The sequence below is a fragment of the Anomalospiza imberbis genome, chromosome 19, assembly GCF_031753505.1.
Source record: "Anomalospiza imberbis isolate Cuckoo-Finch-1a 21T00152 chromosome 19, ASM3175350v1, whole genome shotgun sequence".
Lineage (NCBI taxonomy): Eukaryota > Metazoa > Chordata > Aves > Passeriformes > Viduidae > Anomalospiza > Anomalospiza imberbis.
Genome location: NC_089699.1, coordinates 5,397,962 through 5,419,933, shown reverse-complemented (window position 1 = coordinate 5,419,933; position 21,972 = coordinate 5,397,962). Strand labels below are relative to the sequence as shown.

Genomic DNA, 21,972 nt, shown 5'->3' with positions numbered 1-21,972 from the left:
CCCCTATACCCTTCTGAGCCTGCTAGCAGGTTATGAAACAGCCCTCAGTAGGGATTACCAGGGCATCAGGGGGACCTTGCCTGCTGCTGAGGGCTCCTCTGCTTTCTGTAAAATAAATTCTGTGTCAGGGACATCAGCACTGTGCTTTGCTCAAGCTGTTTCAAAGCAGGCATTGTGTGGAGGAGTGAACTTCTGTCACAGCAAGGTTGCTTCTCCTTGTTGCCTGCTGACTGCCCACATCAGCCTCACCTTTGACCTGCAGGGCTGGGTCACTGGGCATATATAAATATGTATATATGCATTTCTATGTATATATACACACTTGGGTAGGTATAAACTGCCTTCCCAGGCACATCTACAGGCTGGGTGAGGAATGAATCAACAGCAGCCCTGAGGAGAAGCACTTGGGAGTATTGGTTGACAAGAAGCCCAATGTGGCCATGTGTACTGGAGCCCAGAAACCCGCTCTGTGCTGGGCTGAGCCCCCGGCATGGGCAGCTGGTCAAGGGGGGGATTCTGCCCCTCTGCCTTAGGTCAGACCCCACCTGCAGAGCTGTCCCAGCCCTGGGCCAAGCACAGGCAGGAGCTGGAGCTGCTGGAGAGAGCCCAGAGGAGGCCATGGAGCTGCTCCAGGGATGGAGCCACTTTGGAGCCAGGCTGGGAGAGCTGGGGGTGCTCACCTGGAGAGGAGAAGTCTCCAGGGAAACCTGAGAGCCCCATGCAGGGCCTAAAGGGCCTCCAGGAGAGCTGGAGAGGGGCTGGGGACATGGGATGGAGGGACAGGACAAAGGGCAATGGCTTGCCACTGAAAGAGAGTAGGTTTAGATTAGATATTAGGAAGCACCTGTGAGGGTGCTGAGGCCTGGGCACAGGCTGCCCAGAGAAGCTCTGGCTGTCCCAACCCTGGAAGCGTTCAAGGCCAGGCTGGATGAGTCTTGGAGCAACCTGGGCTAGTGGAAGGTGTCCCTGATGGTACAACCCATCCCAGGAGATGAAAGTAACCCAGGCTTTTGTTAATATATCACTTTGGGGTGCATTAGCATGAAACAACACTGAATGACCAATGTGGTTTTTAAGAGGCGAGCATGGATTTCTCTGATGCTTGCTGATATCCACAAAGAATGAAAACCCACATTTTGAGTGAGGCCACGTTGGGCAAAGTTATCAGGATTACACTGGAGACCTCATAGGAGGTGTCTACCTGACCAGTTTAGAAAATTCAGGGTAGTTTTGGAAACAGAATATAGACAATGACCAACTGACTCTATGAGATTGCTATTTATGCTGCCCTGGGAATGTTTGTTTGCACATCACTTTCATGAACAAAAGTTGAAAGTAGATCTCATTTTAGGTTTAAATGTCCTCTAAATTATGTCCCAAAGTGAATTGAAGGATTGAAGAAATTTAACTTGAAGTAAGATCTTGCGAAGAAGACACAACAATTAAAAGAATAATCAAAGATTAAGTGGGAGTAGGAAGGAAGGTGTAATAAGTTCTGATTGTTTGGCCAGAACATTTGAGATAACATCTATTTTATTCCTAAAGCAACAGTTATAAGGGATAACTACATTCTGTTTCAGAAAAAAAAATATATTCTCAGCTAAGGAAGTATTAGATGAAATTTCCTGGTGAGAACAAAGCAGGATATTTGATTGGACCACTTTAAGAGTGGCTGAAACACTTTGAAATACCTGAAGTAAGATTTTAAATTGAATAAATAAATTTAAAATAAGCAAGGTAAAATGTAAAACTTAGAAGAAATTAGAGTAATGATTAAAATGCAACACTCAACTTTTCATTATTTACATGGCATAAGCTCTACAATTTTTATTATGTAGGCATTGCTCATCTACAGACTAATGAAGGACAAAGCAGTGACTACAAATAAAAGTGATAGAATGTCACATTCTGTGCAATTCTCTCACTTTACAGCACTGGAGGCATTTACTCTTCACTTTCTGCCTTCTTGCTGATTTCCCGGCTCTTGGCTCGGAGCTTGTTGACCTGTGACTCTGCAATGTCAGCCCGCTCCTCGGCTTCCTCCAGCTCGTGCTGGATCTTACGGAACTTGGACAGGTTGACATTGGACAGCTCCTCCTGGAGATAGGAGGAAGCATAAAACAGGTTTTAAAACAATTCCACTGTAAAACTTCTAGCTGAAAATATGAAATAAAGAAAGTGAAAGCAGAGATCTACTACCACAATGTTGACCTGGGTTCAAACAGAGCTACACAGGGGAAAACATCAACACAGAATCCCACTTCCACCTGGATAAAGACTGAGTGAACACAGGGATACTCACAGCCTCCTCAGCTTGTCTCTTGTAAGCTTTCACCTTAGTTTGCAGTTTGTCCACTAGATCCTGCAGCCTGAGAACATTTTTCCTGTCTTCCTCCGACTAAAGAGAATGACAAGACAAAGAAGCATCTCTTTTACCCTCCTCTACATGAAATAGAGAGCAACATTTCTATTTGACATTCCTGTCCAGTAAGACAGAAGTGATAAGCAGTATATTGTTAAAATGACAAGAAGATAGTAATCTTCTGGTGCTTTCATTATTCTCCTTTTTGTATGCGAGACTCAGGACAGATATAAATCCATCAGGGCTACATTTGGGTTCCAGGAATAAGAGTGTATCAACACGAAGAAGATTCCTGCCTTACCTGGTAGGTGAGTTCCTTCACCCTCCGCTCGTACTTGCGCACGCCCTTCACGGCTTCAGCGCTGCGCTTCTGCTCAGCATCAACCTCCCCTTCCAGCTCCCGCACCTGCAAGGACAAGCCCATCCCTGCAGCTTCCCTGGCAATGTCTCTCCAAGGACACGCTCACTCAGGCCCAGCCCCAGCCGTACACACCCTGGCCTCCAGCTTCTGGATCTGCTTCTTCCCTCCCTTCAGTGCCAGCTGCTCAGCCTCATCCAGACGAAGCTGCAGGTCCTTCACCGTCTGGTCCAGGTTCTTCTTCATCCTCTCCAGGTGGGCACTGGTGTCCTGCTCCTTCTTCAGCTCTTCTGCCATCATGGCCGCCTGATCAGAGCAAAAGGTCAAAGCCATTTTGGGGCTGGAGATATTTTGAGGAGAGTACATTCATCCTCAGCAATGCCAGGAGCGCCCAACTCACATCGGTGATGGCCTTCTTGGCCTTCTCCTCAGCATTGCGGGCTTCCTGGATGGTATCCTCCATTTCACCCTGGATCTGGGCAATGTCCGTTTCTAGCTTCTTCTTGGTGTTGATCAAGCTGGTGTTCTGTTGAGCACCATCAGAGGTTTGTTTTTGTAAGTTCATTATTTGAAATCAAGAACATTTCAGAATTTTTAATAATTTAAGACATAATTACATGGAAAAGCAATACCAGAGATTTTCTAGTAAAATTTCTTTTCACTGGGGAAAAAAACATTTGGTTTTTTCTTTCTCTATTTTTCATTAATTTGAAAAAGTGTTCAGAAATATAATCTGTGCCACATCTCATCCACCAAGGCTGGCACAGGAAAGTTACAAAAATAGAGTAAGCAAAAAGTCACCAGTGCACATATTTTTTCAGCAAAGATCTCTTTTAGTAACATGATGAATACTCCACAAAAGAGGACTGTCTTCCTCCAAGTTGAGCATCTAATGGTGATTGGAATAAACCAAAAAAGTGTTCACCAAATGACCTCACCTGGCTGTGGAGGAGCTGCACACGCTCACTGGCATCCAGAAGCTCCTGCTCAGCCACTTTCCTCGACCGCTCCGTCTGCTCCAGGGCTGCCCGGAGCTCCTCAACTTCAGCCTGCAGCAGGTTTGCTCTGCGCTCCACCATGGCCACCTGCTCCTTCAGGTCCTCTTGTGACCTCAGAGCATCATCCAAGTGTATCTGGGTGTCCTGTAAATCCATTGAAAGAAATTATAAGCAGATTAAAAGCTCCTGTGGACTGAAAGCATTAAGATATTTCTCTGTAGGCAATTTCTGTTCAACAGACCTTCAGCACTCCCTGTGTATTTCTCAGGTTCTTCTGTGCCTCTGCAGCCTGGCGGTTGGCATGGCTCAGCTGGATTTCTATTTCATTCAGGTCTCCCTCCATCTTCTTCTTCAGCCTCAGGGCTTCATTCCTGCTCCTGATCTCAGCATCCAGGGTGCTCTGCATGGACTCCACGACTCGGAGGTGGTTTCTCTTCATCTGTTCGATCTCCTCATCTTTCTCTGCTATCTTCCTGTCAATCTCAGACTTCACTTGGTTGAGCTCAAGCTGCAGGCGCAGGATCTTCCCCTCCTCATGTTCCAGGGAGGCCTGGAAAAGAAAAAATAAGAATACATTTCAGGTGAAAAATGTTGAACCTGAAGCTCTGAGTAAAAAAGAGTGCTATGTTTAGATAATATCTCTACTTTTATAAAACCTCTTTTCCACATTTGTCTCAGAATGAGATAAGCAAGATAGAGATCCAAGACACATAAGACAGCAATAAATTATGCCGTGTACCTCAGCTTCCTCCAGAGAGGCTTGCAGTTCAGATTTCTCCTGCTCAATCTGCTTCTTGACTTTCTCCAGCTCATGAATGGCCTTTCCTCCCTCCGCAATCTGCTCCGTGAGGTCGGAAATCTCCTCTGTGGGAACAAAGATCAATGGCATGGTCAGGCACCGAGCAGAATGGGAAGAGCCCTGTCCCACCAAGGTGACAGGCATCTCTGCAGACCTGCAGGCACAGACCCATGAACCATGGTGGTGGTGGCTGATAGTGAGAAAGGCCAGTGAGGAGCAGAGGGACTTACGCTGCAAGTTCTTGTTCTCCCGCTTCATTGTTTCCAGGTGGTCCAAGGACTCCTCATAGGCATTCTTCATCTTGAACAGCTCCGTGCTGAGAGAGCGCGACTCCTTCTGCGAGGCCTCCAGCTCAGCCTGTGTTTCCTCATACTTCTGCTTCCATTCTGCCAGGATCTGAAGAGAAACGGGGTGTGAGTAGGGCTGTGGCCACCCCGGGGCCATGCTCTGGCCAGGAGTGCTGGTGCTGGAGGCCAAAAGACCTTGTCAAAGTTCTTCTGCTTCTTATCCAGAGCAGCGCAGGCAGCATTGGATCTCTCCACGTCAATCATCAGGTCCTCCACTTCATTCTGCAGCCTCTGCTTTGTCTTTTCCAGGGAGGCACATTTGGCATTGACAGCCTCAACATGTTCCTCTGCATCCTGCAGGCGCTGGGCCAGCTTCTTCCTGAAAGGATAGCAGCACAATGCCATGTTTGAGTTTGGACGGGTGTCAGTTCTTTACTGGCATGAGTTTGTCACTTTGGAGGTTTTGTCCAAATTCTTTCCACAATATTTTTTATTTTCCACGAGTGCATGTAGCCAACAAGATCTATCACTTCTGTGTCTTTTCACTTAAGGAGGATTAGGCCTGTTTTAGTCCTTCTAGCCCTAAAGCCTATGTTTTTCCTTCCAATCTCTCTCTTTTTCTTTCCCTCCTTCTCTCCCCTTTTTTTACAAAGACACCCTATCCTTTCCTTCATTCTTATCTTAACCCACTCTCAGAGATTCTAATTTCCCTCAACCAGTTTTGGTCTCTCCAGTCATTTGCCATCCTTCTTCCCCACGTACTTGGCCTCCTCGAGCTCCTCCGTGCGCTGAATCGCGTCCGTCTCGTATTTGGTTCTCCACTGGGCCACTTCGCTGTTGGCCTTGGACAGGGCTCGCTGCAGCTCCCCCTTGGCCTCCTGCTCCTCCTCATATTGTTCCCGGAGCAAGTCACAGTCGTGGCGAGCAGACTGCAGGGCGTGGGCTAGGGCATTCTTGGCCTGTGGGAAAAATAGCAGTGTGATAATGAATGGAAATATCTTAGGAGATCTGACAGAAATGCTGATGGGCACTGATTCTGCTGTGAGTAATGGCAAGCTACTGAATGAAAATGGGAAGTCCAGGAATCTGCAAAAACATTAGCATGTAGACTGAGGGGAAGGAGGAGCAAAACTAGTATGGCAAGGCTTGCACTGTATTACTTAAGTGGTTTTTTTTCCTCCCTTTCATCTTATTGATTCTGTAATTTCATTTGTATCTAAAGCTCCTCCTAGACAGAAGGAATCCAATGGACAACTCAGAATTTGGAGAGCCTTCTTACCTTTATCTCTTCCTCCAGATGCCTTTTGAGTTCCTCAATCTGTTGGGTGAAAGCCTGTTTGCCTCTTGACAGCTGAGAAATCAGAGCATCTTTCTCATCTACCTGGCGTGAAAATTCACCTGGGAGTGTTCAGATGAGTAAAAAAAACCTGTTACTTTTGTAAAGTATTAATCTTGGTAATAAATGCCCATATACAAATACTTTGAGCTAAACAACTTTCACTTCTTTCCTGGGTTCCTAATCACTGATACCCACATTTCTTAGAGGCTAAAAATGACGTGTCATGTAAAATCCCACCAGACTTACTCTGTTTGCACTAAGCCTTGAGTTTACAGAATGAGTACTACAGTGCCATCCAGAGGGATTATGGCCCATGGGAATATCAGGAGGTTTAACAAGGCCAAGCAATACAGGCAAGGCCTCATGTGATGAGTAGGGGGATCCATCACTCTCCAATAACCCATTGGCAATGCTTCTCCTAATGCAACTCAGGGTTCTGTTGGCCAGCTTTATCACAAGACTCTCTTCTGGCTCAGATTCAACTTAGTTCATATTCAATCCTCCAAGACTCCAGGTCAGTTTTACTCTTTTTTCAAACGACCCAGGTAATATACAATATTCTCTTAAAGCCACAAATATCTTACCAGATTCTGTTTGTAGCCGAGCTCTTTGAGCACTAATGTCATTAATTATGCGCTGCTGTTCCTCCTCCTTTGTCTTAATCTCACTGAGTTGATCTTCTAGGGAACGACACATCTTCTCCAGATTTGCCTGTTTGCATGAGGAACAGAAGGAAAAATGCTTAATGGTTCAACTCATAATTTGTGAGAATATGAAGTCTTATAAAGTAAGAAAGAATGATTCAGAAGCCAAAATTTCTCAGTTTACTGATATATATTTCTATGAAGTTTGTGTCCCAAGTACTAACACTGGTATATTCCCTGCCCATGGTAGGGTGGATGAAATGATATCATCAAATGATTTAAATAATACTGAAATGTTTAAACACACATTGAAGTTGCAAAGTGCAATAGTTTATTCTAAACTATGACTAACTAAAATTTCTATGTTAAAATACAGATATCTGATTATGTTTGAATCAATGAGAAGAAATATTTATGTACCTTGGCTTTAGACACAGACTCCATGTTACTGGCCAAGTCATCAATCTCCATCTTCAGCTCACTCTTCTCCTTCTCCAGCTTCTGCTTCACGCGTTGCAGGTTGTCGATCTGCTCGCCCAGCTCAGCTGTGCTGTCCGCGTGCTTCTTGCGCAGGGCGGCAGCCGTAGCTTCGTGCTGCAGCGTGGCCTCTTCCAGGTCACGGCGCATCTTCTGGAATTCTGCCTCACGCTTCTTGTTCATCTCAATCTGAGCTGCTGTGGCCCCTCCTGCTTCTTCCAGGCGCTCGCTGATCTCCTCCAGCTCCCTCGACAGGTCAGCGCGATGCTTCTCTGCTTTAGCGCGAGAGGTTCGCTCTGCCTCAATTTCCTCCTCCAGCTCCTCAATACGGGCCTGCAGAACACCAGGCACCCTTCACACCTGTGCCTCCTCCTGCCTGAGCTGAGCCTGAGCAAGGCAGGAGAAGGAACAGGGACTTGCCTGCAGCTCCTTGATCTTCTTCTGAAGTTGCATGCCCAGGGCTTGTTCATCCTCTGTTTTACTTTGGATCTGGCTGATTTCAAAGTCTTTCCTTTGGGCCAAGTGAACCATGTTAGAGCTCAAAGAAAAAAGACAAGAGCTGCAGCCCAGCACTCAGGAGTCCCAGAGCCACACTTACTTCTTCAGTTTCTCATCCAGCTGCTGCTTATCATTCTCCAAATCCATGATGCTGTCCTGGGCCAGCTTCAGGTCTCCTTCCAGTTTCCTCTTAGCTCTCTCCAGGTCCATGCGCAGTTTCTTCTCTTGCTCCAGGGACCCTTCCAGCTAAACACACCAAGACCATCAGGGCTCTGCCAGCCAGGCTGGACTCCATACCTGTCCTGTTCCTGCTCTATGTCTGTGTGCTTACATCATCCACTTGCTGCTCCAGCTTGGTCTTGGCTTTGGTCAGAGTATTGACTTTGTCCTCCTCTGCCTGCAGGTCATCCAGGGTCTGCTGATGGGCCTCTTGGAGGGCTTTCTTCTCTTTTGTCAGCTTGGCAATGGTCTCATCCAATGCTGCCATCTCCTCAGTCAGGTTTTTCACCTTTAGGAAGAAAGGGGCAAGCACAGACAGAAAATGGTGCTTAAAACTTTCTAACAAGACAAGTCTTTCCAGAGTGCGAGTGACAGGTTCTACCTCATACCTTGTTTTCGGTGGCATGTTTTTCCTTCTCCACCTTGGCCAGTGTTAGCTCAAGATCATCAATATCTTTCTTCAGCTCTGAACATTCATCCTCCAGCTTCCTCTTCTTGGCTGTCAACTCAGCATTCATCTCTTCCTCTTCTTCTGCTCTCTCTGTCAACTCCTTAATTTTGGCTTCCAGCTGGATTTTGGTTTTGATGAGCTGGTCACACCTTTCCTCAGCATCAGCCAAACCATCAGCTTCCTACATGATTCATTTAATAAAACAGTTTTCAACCTGGGGCTACTGGCTCAGTTGTACTTTTATTTTGTAGACATCTAAATGCCATCAGATTAATCCAAATTCTTGCTTGTAAATACAGTTGTAAAGACATTATTTTTGCTACATTCTTATTTCAAGGGAAAAGGGAAGCAGTGAACTTTCACACCGTGTTTGTTGAAGAGGCAGAGACCATTAATGCCAGAGCCCTTTCTTCTCCAGCTGATTTCACTTGTGATTCTCCAAAAAAAATATGTTAGGACCTCCAGACAACCTTAATTGGTCAGTTGATAACATATAAAAATTGTAAAGTATATAAATTTCTATAAAGATGTGGTAGAGACTTTGGGATAGCTCTGTTGGTCAGAGCATGGTACTAAAATCACCAAGGTTGTGGGTTCAATCCTGATATGGGCCATTCACTTAAGAGCTGGGCATCATGATCCATCTGAGACTCTTCCACCTCAGACTATTTTGTGATTCCAAATGCTTGTGTTAGTTACTGTGTAGGATTAAAATGACATACTGCAAACTGTAATATTTGCTGACTGGAAATTGATTATTTCTTTCCTGATTTAAAAGTATAAGGAACCATCTGCAATAGCTAATTGCAGAGGTTTTAAGGTTTCCAGATTTCATCTTAGCAATTCTATGTGGTTTTTATTCCTATTTTATGAAATATGTGTATATTTAAAAAATAATTGGTATTTTAGGATAATATGCCTTTACTGAGACATTTGGGATGATTTTATATAGGATGTTACAAGTAAAAAAATTTAGCAATACTCACAGCCTGCACTTGGAGCTGCAGGTCATTTTTCTCCTGCACCAGGGCCACCATTTTCTCCTCCAGCTCCTTTCTCTTTGCCTCAGACTTTGCAAGCTCTTCCTTGGTTTTCTCAAACTCTTCCTTCATGCTGGCCATCTCCTTTTCAGACTCTGCACTCTTCAGCAAGGGCTTGATCTTGAAGAACAGCTTCATCCATGGCCAGTGTTTGACATTCATGAATGAACGAACATTGTACTGGATGCAGAAGATGGACTCCCTGAAAGGTAATAACGAAATATATTTTGGCACATATTTTAAAATCTATAAGACATATTTAGCAGTATATGTTAGTATATATAACATGAAGTTCGACACATAATACTTCTTAGTAGTGTATATATATATATAGTATCTATATATGGTATATTTGTATACATATTAGTTCTGTATATCTCTATGTGTAAAATATTTATCATGTATTATTCAATATACATTTCTTAATAATATTTAGATCATCTTTTATATATAATATATATATATTTCCACTGAAAACTTTCTAGTGTTAAGTAGAGTATCAACCTGTATGGACAGTTTTGGAGTCCAGTTGTTTGGCTTATTTTTATGGCCAATGAAAAGGAACACTTCTGTAAGGTGACTCAGTCACTTTTATGAAATTTATCAAAGGGATGAGGATGCTTCTCTTATGATAGAAATATGTCTTTCTCACATTTTATTTAGCAGTGACCTAAAATAATTTGCTTAGACTAGATATCGAGTTTCTCAACATACATATAATAAAGGCATTTAATGACTTCAGGAACAAAGTATTAATTTTCTTTTCCCTAAGATGGTATTTTATACTACTTCATCTGTTTTCAGGAGATACTTTCATATTGTCAAATAGAATTAAGGAGAAATAAATGAGACTTTTTGTGAAGCAGCTTATTTTCAGTTTTGTTTATGCCTCATAAGGATTGTCCCAGCAAGCCAAGTAAATATCTACCTCCTCTCCATCATTTTCTTGAACTCCACCCTCATCAGGAAGCCCCTACACATGGCCTGGGTGCGGGTGATGAGCTGTGCCAGCTTCTCATCTCTCATCTCCTCCAGGAGTCCCAGCAGCCCAGCTTTGAAGAACACCTTGAGAGAGGCAATGTTGCAGCACATCACTGTCAGGTAGAGGGAGCAAAGCCCAGGCAGGCAGTGAATGGGGGGTTTGTACCTTGGTGTGTCCAAATTTGTACTGCGTGTGGTCCACATCGATTGACCCAAGGAGCTTCTCAGAAGCCTTCTTGCTATCGATGAACTGTCCCTCAGGGATGGCACTGGCATTAAGCACCTTGTATCTGTGGAATCAGAGGAAGATAAGGAATAAATAATAGCCCTTTGAAAATGTATTTTTTTTTTTTCTCAATAGCTATAGAAAGAACCTGGATGACTCACTCAGACAAATGACTTTTATATATCTAAAGGCAACTTCCACAGTACTTAAAACAAATCGGAAATGCAAATGTGGATATGGTGGAGGGTAATGAAACGTAATCTGACCTCTGTTTGAAGTCAGCATAGAGGATTCTGCTGGGGAACCCTTTCCTGCAAATCCTGATCCCTTCCAGCACGCCGTTACAGCGCAGCTGGTGCAGCACCAGCTCGTGCTCCATGGCACCTAATAAATCACAGAACAAAATTGTATGTCATTTTACTGCACAGAGAAGATCAGATATATCACACCTCTGAACTTTAACAACTTACCAGGTGTTTTTGTTTCATTAGGAATAAGGCACCGCACAAAATGGGGATGTGTACTTCTCAAATTGCTCATCAGCTTGTTTAAATTTTCCTTAGGAGCAAGAACAAAGCCTTGAGTTTAGAAGTGTCACTTACACAATCTCAATACTAGCTGGAGATAAATACACTGCAATAAAACCATGATAAGTAAATTCTTTTTTTACAGAACTTTTGGGCAGCTCTGAAAGAATACTTCCCAAGATTCAGTAAGAATTCCTCTATACTAGAATCAAATTTTTTTATCCTTTCTGAACAGAAGAGATATATTAGATCAATCTAAGGCATTTCTGAACTGAATTTTCTGTTTTTCTTTTCATAATGTGGTAAGTTTAGAATGATTATTCTACAGTACCCGGAAGAGAGCTGAGACGGTCTGGAAAGAAGAGCCCTTCTTCTTGGCACCCTTCTTGCCACCACCACCACTGCTCTCTAAAAAATAATGCAGTTTTTTAAATATAAATATAAATAAGAAATAATAATATAATTATTATTTTTATAATAATAAAGCAGTTAACAACAAAAGCACACAGAAAACCCTCATATGTTCATCTTTAAAACTCTAGCAAAAATAATAATATGATCAAAATTTGCAAACTCAGACTGTGGTTAAAGTTACAAAAAGAAGCTTGAATTTTTCAGATGACAGTAGAAGGAAATTTAATGACTTCAAGCTGAAATTTAGAAAAAGCAGTTGGGAAAAAGAACATGACATTTTGCATAGAAAGATATTTGAGGAACTAAACTAATACCTAGTAAATACACCAAATGCAGTGTTTATGTACCCTTACACCTAAGGGTACGCATAAATTTAACAGCACGTTGATACATTTGACTGCACTCACTGAAGTATTTGAGAATGGTCCAAATTGCAGAAATCTGGTTTCTCAGCTAGACTGGCTTAATGCTCTAGTACAGCTGCCTCGTTCTAAAACCTACACCTCTATTAATGTCTCTAGGGAGTAGTAATATCCTTTATTAGACTGAGATCCAAAAAGTAGATGAGGTTTTGGGTTTTCAATTTTAGAAATGTAATAACATTGCAAAATATTATTGCAACATTTTAATTTCTTTTTCTGTAAACTATAGTAGAACAGATTTCAAAGAAATCACCTGCTTCTGCCCCACCAGCAGATGCAAAGAGTAAAGCCAGGGTCTTCAAGGATGATTTCTGGTACAGCCCAACAACAGTTTCATTCAGAGGGTCCTTGTTCTTCTCCAGCCACCCAGTGATGTTGTAGTCCACTGTGCCAGCATAGTGCACCAGGGAGAAGTGGGCCTCAGCCTTGCCTTTGCCAGGCTTGGGCTTCTGGAAGTTGTTGGACTTGCCCAGGTGCTGGTCATAGAGCTTGTTCTTGAAAGAGGTGTCAGTTGCCTTGGGGAACATGCACTCCTCTTCCAGGATGGAGAAGATGCCCATGGGCTGAGAGGAATAGCAACATGTGAAGGAAGTGTAGAAAGAAGAAACAGAGGCAATGATGTAAGAAAGAGGAATGGAAGATAAAAGTTATACCAAAAAATCCTCCTCTGTGTGTGTAATCTTATGTTTGTCAGAAAGGGCATTTTGTTAGTTGATATGCCATCTGTTATACAAAAACACACTCACCCATAAGATTCAGTGTTGGGATGTAATAAAGATCTAGCATGCAGAAATTAATTCTGTACATGTGTGGTGAAAGTGGAAAGCAAAATGAATGAAAGTAGTAGCATTCAGATATAAGGAAGAGTTTAAACTTCCTATATGCTCTTTTAAAATGAGACAGAAAATTTCTTAAGAAACGTTAACATACAGATTTTATAAATGAAAAACTATTAAGCATGTGGGGACCGATAACCTTCTCAATGAGCTCAATGCAGGCAGCCAGGTCCATCCCAAAGTCAATGAACTCCCATTCAATCCCCTCCTTCTTGTACTCCTCCTGCTCCAGCACGAACATGTGGTGGTTGAAGAACTGTTGCAGTTTCTCATTGGTGAAGTTGATGCACAGCTGCTCCAGGCTGTTGAACTGCAGAAGGCAAAGATTTACTTACTTGTGCATTTCAGTTCCAGGAACACCTTCTGTCTTCCAATAGGCTTTATTCTTATCCTATTAAGGTCTCCATGACAGGAATCTTGAATTTCTAGTGCTGGAAATGCACAGGTGACTGGCATATTCCATCCTCTAATATATCTAACCTTTTAGGCCCTGGCACTATCTCAACATATTTCTAAGCTCTGAATAGATCTGCAGAGCTTAGTCCAAGTCTAGCTTTTCTTTTTTTTAAATTTGTGTACATTACCTCTCTATTCCCAAGAATTCAGAGGAAATTTGGCTTCAGCATTAACAAAAATCTTCCTTTAAAAAGGCATATTTTAACTTCCTCAAAGTCTCTCTTTGCTATTATTTATCACTTGTTGAACAGTTTTCAATGCAATTTTCACTTCTTCACTCAACAACAAACATCTACAAATACATACAGCCCTGGGGGCTACTGCATGCAATGAGAACCAGAAGGGTACCATTCCTAGAGGAAAGGCAGGATTATCCGATAAATAGAAATAACCCATAACTGAAATAAAGCACACCCCAACCCCTAAATTATTCCAATTTCCTAATTGCTCTTCCAGGAAAGCTTTACGGAGATCCTCCTCTTACATCAAAGATCTCGAAGCCAGCAATGTCCAGGACACCAATGAAGTACTGCCTGGGCTGCTTCGTGTCCAGCTGCTGGTTGATGCGAACAACCATCCACAGGAACATCTTCTCAAACACAGATTTTGCCAGGGCACCCACTGAATTGTATACCTAAGAAAAGGGTAAAGGAAAGCTACGATCTGCTGCAGAAGAGGAAGATCAACATTTTAAATTCAAGTCTTTTTTTTTTCTATTTTTACTTGTCTCTTACCTGCTGCACAGTTTGGCCTTTGGTCACGTATTCATTCCCCACCTTGACTCGGGGGTAGCAGAGGGCCTTGAGCAGGTCTGCTGAGTTCAGACCCATCAGGTAGGCAGCCTTGTCAGCAACTAAGGAAACAAGCATAGTGCAGGATCAGATATTAGCTCTCCAGTGAAAAGGTCTTGCAGTAATTCAGATTTCTACAGAAGCCTCATATATGTTACCATGTCCTTTAAAATATTGTATATTTTCTTGACTTACTATTTTTTTTGTTTTAATCTTTATGATTAATAAAAGTAAATATTATTCCAGTATTTTTACAATGAACATGCAAGAGACTAGACAGACAAAAGGACCAAGGGCCATGAAAACAGCAGATCAAACAGTCACAATTTCAGAATAAGCAGAATAGGAAGGTGGTTGGTATTCAAGTACGCTGCACTGAAAACTGTAGTCAGTGAAACTCTTCTGTCATTGGAGAGAGAGAGGTAGATTAGTGAGGCATAATGCTAAAGGTATGACAAGGATATCTTGTACAACTTTCATAGTCAGATTGTCCCTAAGCATAAGTATCAAACACATTAAGTATTTCCCAGCTCCCATTTTATCTGCACCTAGATTAACAAATACAAACACCACAGCACAAAATATAATCTGTCATCACTTTCCAATTTGCTGCCTGTCTTGTCCCACAGTGAAGCTAAAAGCAAGTACCAGTACTCTTTACAGAGTACTTCAATGCGAGAAGGCCAAACCTCATTATAAAAGATTTATACACAGATGCTAATGTTGAGCTGCTCTTATGTGTTATTTCCAACAAGACATTTAAGGCACATTCATAACTAGAAAGATGAAACAAGAAGAAAATTTTGGTTTTGTAGATATATATGGATGTATATGCACACTGTGGTTGTATATAGGCTACTCTGCTATAATTATATAATTATTAATTAGTACTTGAGAGCTGTTCCTGGTTCTGTGTCAAGTCTAGGAAGTTTCCATTCAAAGCAAAGTTTGCTTTACCTTTGCCTGAATCCTACTCTGACAGAAAACAGAAGCATGCTTTAGGAGTCACGGGACTTAATTTTTTGTTTTGTTCAAAATAATCCACAGGTTCCACTGAGTTGTGTTCCTCCAGAGCAGTCCTCTGGCTAGGACCCACTGCTATTCTACAGTGTTGGCACAGGGGAAGTGCACAGGCTGAGTCATCATCCTGATCCTCACATGCTGCCTTCAACTCAGTGAGTGTTTATTTTCTTCCAGGCTCTGGGATGGGTTCTGCTGGTACCTTCGGTGCCGTCAGGCTCTGCCTGCTCCTCTCGTTGTTTCTGCTTGAACTTCAGGTTCCCGTAGTGCATGACAGCCCCTGTCAGCTTGTAGATGGCCGTTTTCTCGTCTGCAGTGAAGCCCAGGATGTCAATGGCACTCTGACAAAAGAGTTGTTAAGGTGAGTACCCCAGCTGTTAAAGGTCAGAGAAATGAAACTTCACGCGAGAGAACTTCTGCTACGTACGTCGGTGGCCATCAGCTCTTCCTGGTCATTAATGCTGGGAACTGTGATCTCACCCTGACTCACGTACAGATAGTCATAGGGGTTGGTGGTGATCAGTAACATCTCTGAAAAGAAGAACAAAACCCAGCCAGGTCAAATGCAATCGGCCCAGAAAGGAATTCAAAGTCGTTCCATGACCTTTGCATGGAGGAGTTGGTGATCTTTCCTACCAATTAGCTCTGGTTTCTTGTTGGACATGATCTGATAAAAGATGTGGTAGCTCCTTTCCGCCTTCAGCTGGAAAGTGACTCTGGACTTCTCCAGCAGATCTGGCAAGGAAGGTGGGACACAGTCAAGCACAAGAAGTGGGGAAGGCTGGAGGGAAGGGGGATCAGGCCAGAAGGGTGTCTTACAAGTTTCAATGTCAGCAGAAGCCAGTTTGCCTGTGGCTCCAAAATGGATTCTGATGAATTTACCCTGAAAGCAGCAGGAAAGTCAGTTGAGATTTATTTTACCAATCTGGACAGCAAGAATATTCAAATCGGTGTTGACAGTTGACCCAAGTAACAACTCACAAAGCGTGAGGAGTTGTCGTTCCTCACGGTCTTGGCATTTCCAAAGGCCTCCAGCAGTGGGTTGGCACTGATGATTTGATCCTCAAGTGTCCCCTGAAACAGATGTCTTCTTGTCATGATCTAGCTCATGAAGAAATTGGATAGCTGCAGGTTTCTAGCCCTGGGAGCTCACCTGCATTTTGCCGGAGGTCTGCTCCTCCTTCTTCTTGTCCCCACTGGCTGCAATTGTTGCAAAGTACTGGATGACACGCTTTGTGTTCACAGTCTTCCCGGCCCCGGATTCTCCGCTGCCAAAGGCAAGAGAGAAGCAGAGGGTGCCTGGTCAGGCAGGAGGTGCCCTGGCACCGGGCAGCCCCGCAGGGACCCGCGCAGGGGGTGTACGTACGTGATCAGGATGGACTGGTTCTCCCGATCTGTGAACAAGGCAGAAACACAGTACTTAAAACTCAGTGAACAACAGAGAAAGAATGAAACGTACGTAAGTTTAATGTTTTGCCTCACATCAGCTTGACTTAAACAAACAAATCTCCAAAGAATATCACTGAGTGCAGAGATATCTTTCAAAAGTCTCTTCACTGTGCTGAGACAGAGTATCCCTTCAGAGAATTCAATGGTCCAATGCCCCTGAGGCAGACAGAGCCACTCACCAGTCAGCATGAACTGATAGGCGTTGTCAGAGATGGAGAAGATGTGTGGAGGGGCCTCCTGGCGCTTCTTGCCTCGGTAGGCCAACACCACCTCGGGGTTGTACACCGGCAGCCACTTGTAGGGGTTGACAGTGACGCAGAAGAGACCCGAGTAGGTCTGCAAGGAAGGGACACAGCACGTTGGCTTCCCCTGAGCCTGGCCCAGCAGCTCCTGAGGCTGCCCAGAGGAAGCTGCTGCTGCCACTTACGTAGATCATCCAGGCTGCGTAACGCTCTTTGAGGTTGTACAGCACGGCGGGTTCGTGGAGGTGGGTCATCATGGCCATGTCCTCGATTTTATCATACTTGGGAGGGTTCATGGAGAAGATTTGATCTTCCTTCACAGTCAGGGTCTGTCAGAGGGCAGGAAGGTACATGCATGTCAGCTAAAAGCCAGAGTGGGAATGTACTGCTGTTCATAAATTTTGCCATTTACTCACCTCTCCCCCTTCAGTCTTGACAGTGATTTTTCCTGGTTCCCTACTCTGAATTGTGCTCTTCACATAGGATTCCTTTGCATGTACCACGAAGACAGATGACTTGGCATCAAAAGGTTTGTTCTGGGCCTCAATTCTCTCCTTCTCTGACTTTCGGAGGTAAGGAGCAGCCTCCCCAAAGATGGCCATCTCAGCGTCCGTAGACATGGCTGCTGCTTACTACACGTAATGCAGCAAGTATCTGTGGATAAAGCATATTTTAAAATAGTGTGTGATGGAACATACACTTCTATAGCACGTTTGATTGCTCTTTTTTAGTTATCAACTAAATTGCCTTTTCTTTTTCTGCTAATTCAGAGTTCTCTTCTGCAATTTTTTTTCTATTATCATTATTTACTGTGGTCAGGTTGTTAGTCATACTGGACAATTGCATTTACAGGAGAATAATTTCTGTGTTTTTGTATTTGGGGTCCCAGCAGAGGAAGCACACGGAGCTGTTGGAGTGAATCCAGAGGTGGCCATGGAGATGCTGCAAGGGATAAAGCCCCTCTGCTCTGGAAATAGGCTGGGAGAGCTGGGGTAGTTCAGTCTTTAGAAGAGAAGACTCCAAGAAGACCTTCCAGCAACCTTTCATTACCTAACCGATTTCCAAGACACTTGAAGGGGAACTTTAGACAAAGGCCTGGAGCAACAGGACAAAGGGAAATGGCTCACAACTGAAATAGGATGAGTTTAGATCAGATATTAGGAAGAATAATCTTTACAACAAAAAAAAAATTGCTTTCTTAGCCAAAGACAAACTTCATGACACAAATTGGTGGTATCAATTCAAGTGAATGGGTGCAATTTCCTGACTGGTTTTGTCTCTAACAACATGTTTTTCCACTTGATTAATATGTTATAACGCAAATGAGTCCATTCCACAAAATAATCACAGAAGGTTGAAAAATTGTGCCAGATTTTCACCAGCAATTTTAACACTGCTTATATTATCTCACATTTTCTTACAAGATTCCTAGCAGGAATAATACTAACTCTTCCTAGGAGGAATAAGGTTGCTATATTCTATATATTATTATATAGTATGTCAGTATTTATATTATGTTATTACATATTACAGTATATTATTTACATTTGTATATTATATCTATATTGTACAATGTGTTATTTTCTAGACACTGGATGCTTTTCTCACAATATATCCTTATGATGATATCAGAAACTATAATATATATTGTAGTTTAGTATACACTAATATATGTATGCAATGTGTCAGTAGACTGACTTTTAAAAGCATTAAACTATTTTCTTTTGATTGTTTTGTTTGACATTTCCTGAAATTAATGCTACGCTAACTCTCCTTCACTGATTCAAAGCATGCTGGTTATATTCCTTGCAGGATTATTTGTTGAAATTTTATAATTTTGAGGGATATATGCTAGTGAGAATATTTGATAAAATTAATATAAATTACTGTAGAAAGTAAACACAAAGAGTTTATTTCCCTCAGTGTAAATATTTAAAACTGAATTTAGATGCAGTTCCATCTCTCTTTTTCCAGTTATCCATGTAGGTATCATTCTTAATTCAGTTCCTTATGATTACAAATATTTGCTTATATAATTTTGTCACAATTAGGCAATACCTTCAGAGGCAGAAACAAGCCTATAAGGAAGCTCAGACTGAAATGCTTGCTTTTAGCACTTTGATGTTTTGATACACAAAATTCTAACTATGTTTCAATGTGAAAAAAGAACATATTACATTATTTAAATATATATTTATTTTCCTGCTGCTTCACAGTCAGTGCCAGTGACCCTTGATATTTAAGATAAATGCAAAACACCCACCCCAAATAATTGAAAATTATTATAATTATAATTGTAATTTTTGATGTTTTTTTTTTTTTGTTTTTTCCCTCGGGACAGTTTCTCAAGGGACTGGTATCTACTAGAGATTCCTGGGGAGAGTGTGGGCAATGCTGCAGTGATCAATACTTTAAAGATCACACTCTTTAAGAATCTTGTGACAAAAATAACGTAAATCCAGCCCAATACTCATACTGCATTTATACAATGGACACAAATATAAAGACTACCAAGATTTCCAGCATACCTGCATAGAAGCCCTGCCTTACAGCAACTCTACCTGCCCCTAAAAAGTGAATAAATCAAGACCTTACCTTTTGTGAGACAAAGGATTGCAGATTGGAAGATGGACAATATTAAGAAAGAGAATTAATAACTTTCTTCTTACTGCTGCACCCCAGGCAACATTAATAGACTGAAAACAAATGGATGGTTGGAAAGCAGATTGAAAATCCCAGCTGACACTGGCAGACCCCCATTGAACGAATGTGAGCATCCGCAGGAATGCACTGGAACTTGTGGAATGCAGAGCCCGTTTCCCTTCATTCCCGACCTCCCTAGTCCCAAGCCCTGAAACTCTTACCTTAGAGATTTCTGAGAAAGGACAAGACACACAGATCTCAGGGTACTTTTATAGGATCTGATCTGCATATGTAGCCACCACCTCCTCTTTCTTAGGTCAAAACATTTCTGGCAATCTTAACTCCTAACAGAATTGCGATTCACATTAGAAGTGAATGGATATAATTAGACATAACAGGTCTGTGAATCAATGTCCTATAAATAATTTGACAAGAAAGCATGAGAAGGGGGGGAAGTGGGAGGGTGTGCTAAAGGAGATGAAAGGGGCTTCATTGGTTCTGTAATCCATCAGATGCTGACTCGCACAGAAAAAGTGAAGAGTAAGAGCCAGTGTATCTCATAGGAAACATGTAGGGATGGAGAGAAGCCACAGGCTCCTGCCTGCTGCAAGCACTCAGAGTCCTCAGTGTGGAAAAGCAGGAGGGGTCCTACTGAGAGGCAGGGATATTGCTAGGGGAAGAAAATCCCAATGCAGGAGGAAGCATCTGAAAAGGAACAGAAGTTGCAGAAGTGAGAATCAGGAGATGATAAGAACGACCAAGGACTAGAATGGAGCAAAGCCAAAGCAAGTGAAGGAGGGAAGAATGAGTCTGAATGTAGTGATAAGGAAGGATATATGAATAAAGAAGAGAAAGTCCCTGGAGGTGTTTAAGAAGAGACTGGATGTGGCACTCAGTGCCACGGTTTACTTGATAAGGTGGTGTTAGGTCAGGTTGGACTCAATGATCTCAAAGGTCTTTTCCAACCTAGTTGATTCTGTGATTCTGTGAAGTAAATAGAGATGTGATTCCAGTGGGCTAACAGCAAGTCAGCATGGACAAAAGAAGCAATAAAAGAGCAGAACAAGTTTAGCCTAAAGATAAAAGCTTCAAAGCCTGAGGTCATAGAGTTAAATCCCAGACAAAAGGCACAGGAATCAAATTCTTGTTTTTGGAGCTGAAGGTTTTCAAAGATCATATGAACAGCACTATGAAAGTGTTGTACTGAACTTAAGACATAGATCCCATTGGAATCAGGAGAGATGACTGCTGTCTCAACATAGGGTAGTCATTCAGCATTACTTTTGCAAAATAAGTGTGCTAGGAAAGAATTTAATAAACTTGCATCCTCTAAACTAGAGTCAGTCATACCCTATGCTGCTCTGGAAGACAGGCAACTATTTTTAGAGAGATCTGAACCTCATGATAGTTTGTGTAAAAGCCAATCTACTGTTCTGATCTCTGGGATATTCCTTACCCAAGTTAAGGAGGGAACATGTTTTATGTTCACAGAGATCAGAGTGGTGAAGAGAACAGTGGAACTATTCACTTTACTGAGAAGCAATTTCCTTCCCATGCAACAGATCTGGATTTGTTTAGGGTTTGGGGGTGTTTGGTTTTGGGTTGTTTTGTTTTTTTTTTTCAGTGTGGTGCTTTTGGCTGCTTGGTTTGCAGGCATTTTTGTTTGTGTTTTGGCGTTGTTTGTTTGTTTGTTTGTTTGTTTCCTTTCATGTATTGGTCTTCACTTTCCAAACTACAGTTCCTGCCACAAAGGAAATCTGAAGTGAGTCACATCTCAGCAGCTTCACCTGCCCCACAGCATATTGCCTCCCCAATTACAGTACCAGTTGTGCTCCTGTCTCTCTTAGCATCTCCTACTCAGAGGTCTGGATAAGAAAGTGAGGTAATTCCTTCCTCCTCTTCTCTCAGCTGTCTGTGTCTCTGTGATGGCACTGTAATCCTGGGTGTGGGAAGGAGATTGACATACATCAGTTTCATGGTTAGAGTAAATTGCTTGAATAGGCCTGGCTTTTGCAATAAACAGATTCCCTTTTGCACCTGCCTGCATATCACTCTGCATAGTTACAGTCCAAGGCTCTGGTGCAGGCTTCCCATCTCTCCTGTTGTGCCCAACCAGTGTCTTGCTCCCACTATTCCCTTCCCTGCCTCCCACAGCTCCCCTCCCACGCCCTGCTTTTGCAGCAGAAGGAGCTGGATGTAGGTGAGCAGCTACATGGGGAAATACAAATGTACTAGCATGAGCAGAACAAGGTTCTCCCTCTTGTGCTTTTTTGGCAGAGGCCCGTTGTGGTTAATGGAGCTCCTGAAGCTGGCTCCAGGAGCATTTCCACCTTATTGTGGCCTTTGTGGTGGGCAGGAGCATTGTGGGGCCCCACCTCCAGCCAGGATCTGTTCACACAAGGGTTCTGGCACAGCAAAAAACCTATGGATGGAGGAGAAATGCAACATGCTGGAAGAGCAGAAAAGAGCTTTTTGCTGCTCAGCTCAAGTGCA

General features: G+C 42.7%; 1 protein-coding gene across 1 annotated transcript; it reads right to left on the bottom strand.

The window, feature by feature from the left end:
• Window positions 1-1,929: 1,929 nt before the first annotated feature.
• On the bottom strand, window positions 1,930-17,488 carry LOC137485076 (myosin-1B). Its single transcript, XM_068209319.1, has 38 exons — window positions 17,253-17,488; window positions 17,022-17,165; window positions 16,774-16,930; window positions 16,512-16,539; window positions 16,299-16,413; window positions 16,127-16,219; window positions 15,965-16,028; window positions 15,782-15,880; window positions 15,573-15,676; window positions 15,348-15,486; window positions 14,069-14,187; window positions 13,819-13,968; window positions 13,018-13,188; window positions 12,296-12,605; window positions 11,538-11,614; window positions 11,150-11,237; window positions 10,946-11,063; window positions 10,620-10,743; window positions 10,401-10,537; window positions 9,419-9,674; window positions 8,371-8,613; window positions 8,094-8,270; window positions 7,863-8,008; window positions 7,685-7,775; window positions 7,208-7,597; window positions 6,728-6,854; window positions 6,084-6,202; window positions 5,567-5,763; window positions 5,000-5,183; window positions 4,748-4,913; window positions 4,458-4,582; window positions 3,960-4,268; window positions 3,659-3,862; window positions 3,121-3,246; window positions 2,856-3,026; window positions 2,664-2,768; window positions 2,303-2,398; window positions 1,930-2,097 (listed from the first exon to the last, which is right to left on the bottom strand). Exons 1-38 carry the CDS (start codon window positions 17,454-17,456, stop codon window positions 1,945-1,947), a joined length of 5,826 nt encoding a protein of 1,941 aa, XP_068065420.1. The 5' UTR covers window positions 17,457-17,488; the 3' UTR covers window positions 1,930-1,944.
• Between the last annotated feature and the right edge of the window lie 4,484 nt (window positions 17,489-21,972).

What these genes read in the sequence shown, in the direction of transcription:
- LOC137485076 (XM_068209319.1), bottom strand. Translation starts at nt 17,456, where the DNA reads ATGTCTACGGACGCTGAGATGGCCATCTTTGGGGAGGCTGCTCCTTAC. An exon ending in AAGAGCTGATGGCCACCGAC is followed by an intron (nt 15,487 to 15,572) that starts GTACGTAGCAGA and finishes CTCTTTTGTCAG; the next exon opens with AGTGCCATTGACATCCTGGG. An exon ending in TGCAGCTCCTCCACAGCCAG is followed by an intron (nt 3,247 to 3,658) that starts GTGAGGTCATTT and finishes GGTGCTCAACAG; the next exon opens with AACACCAGCTTGATCAACAC.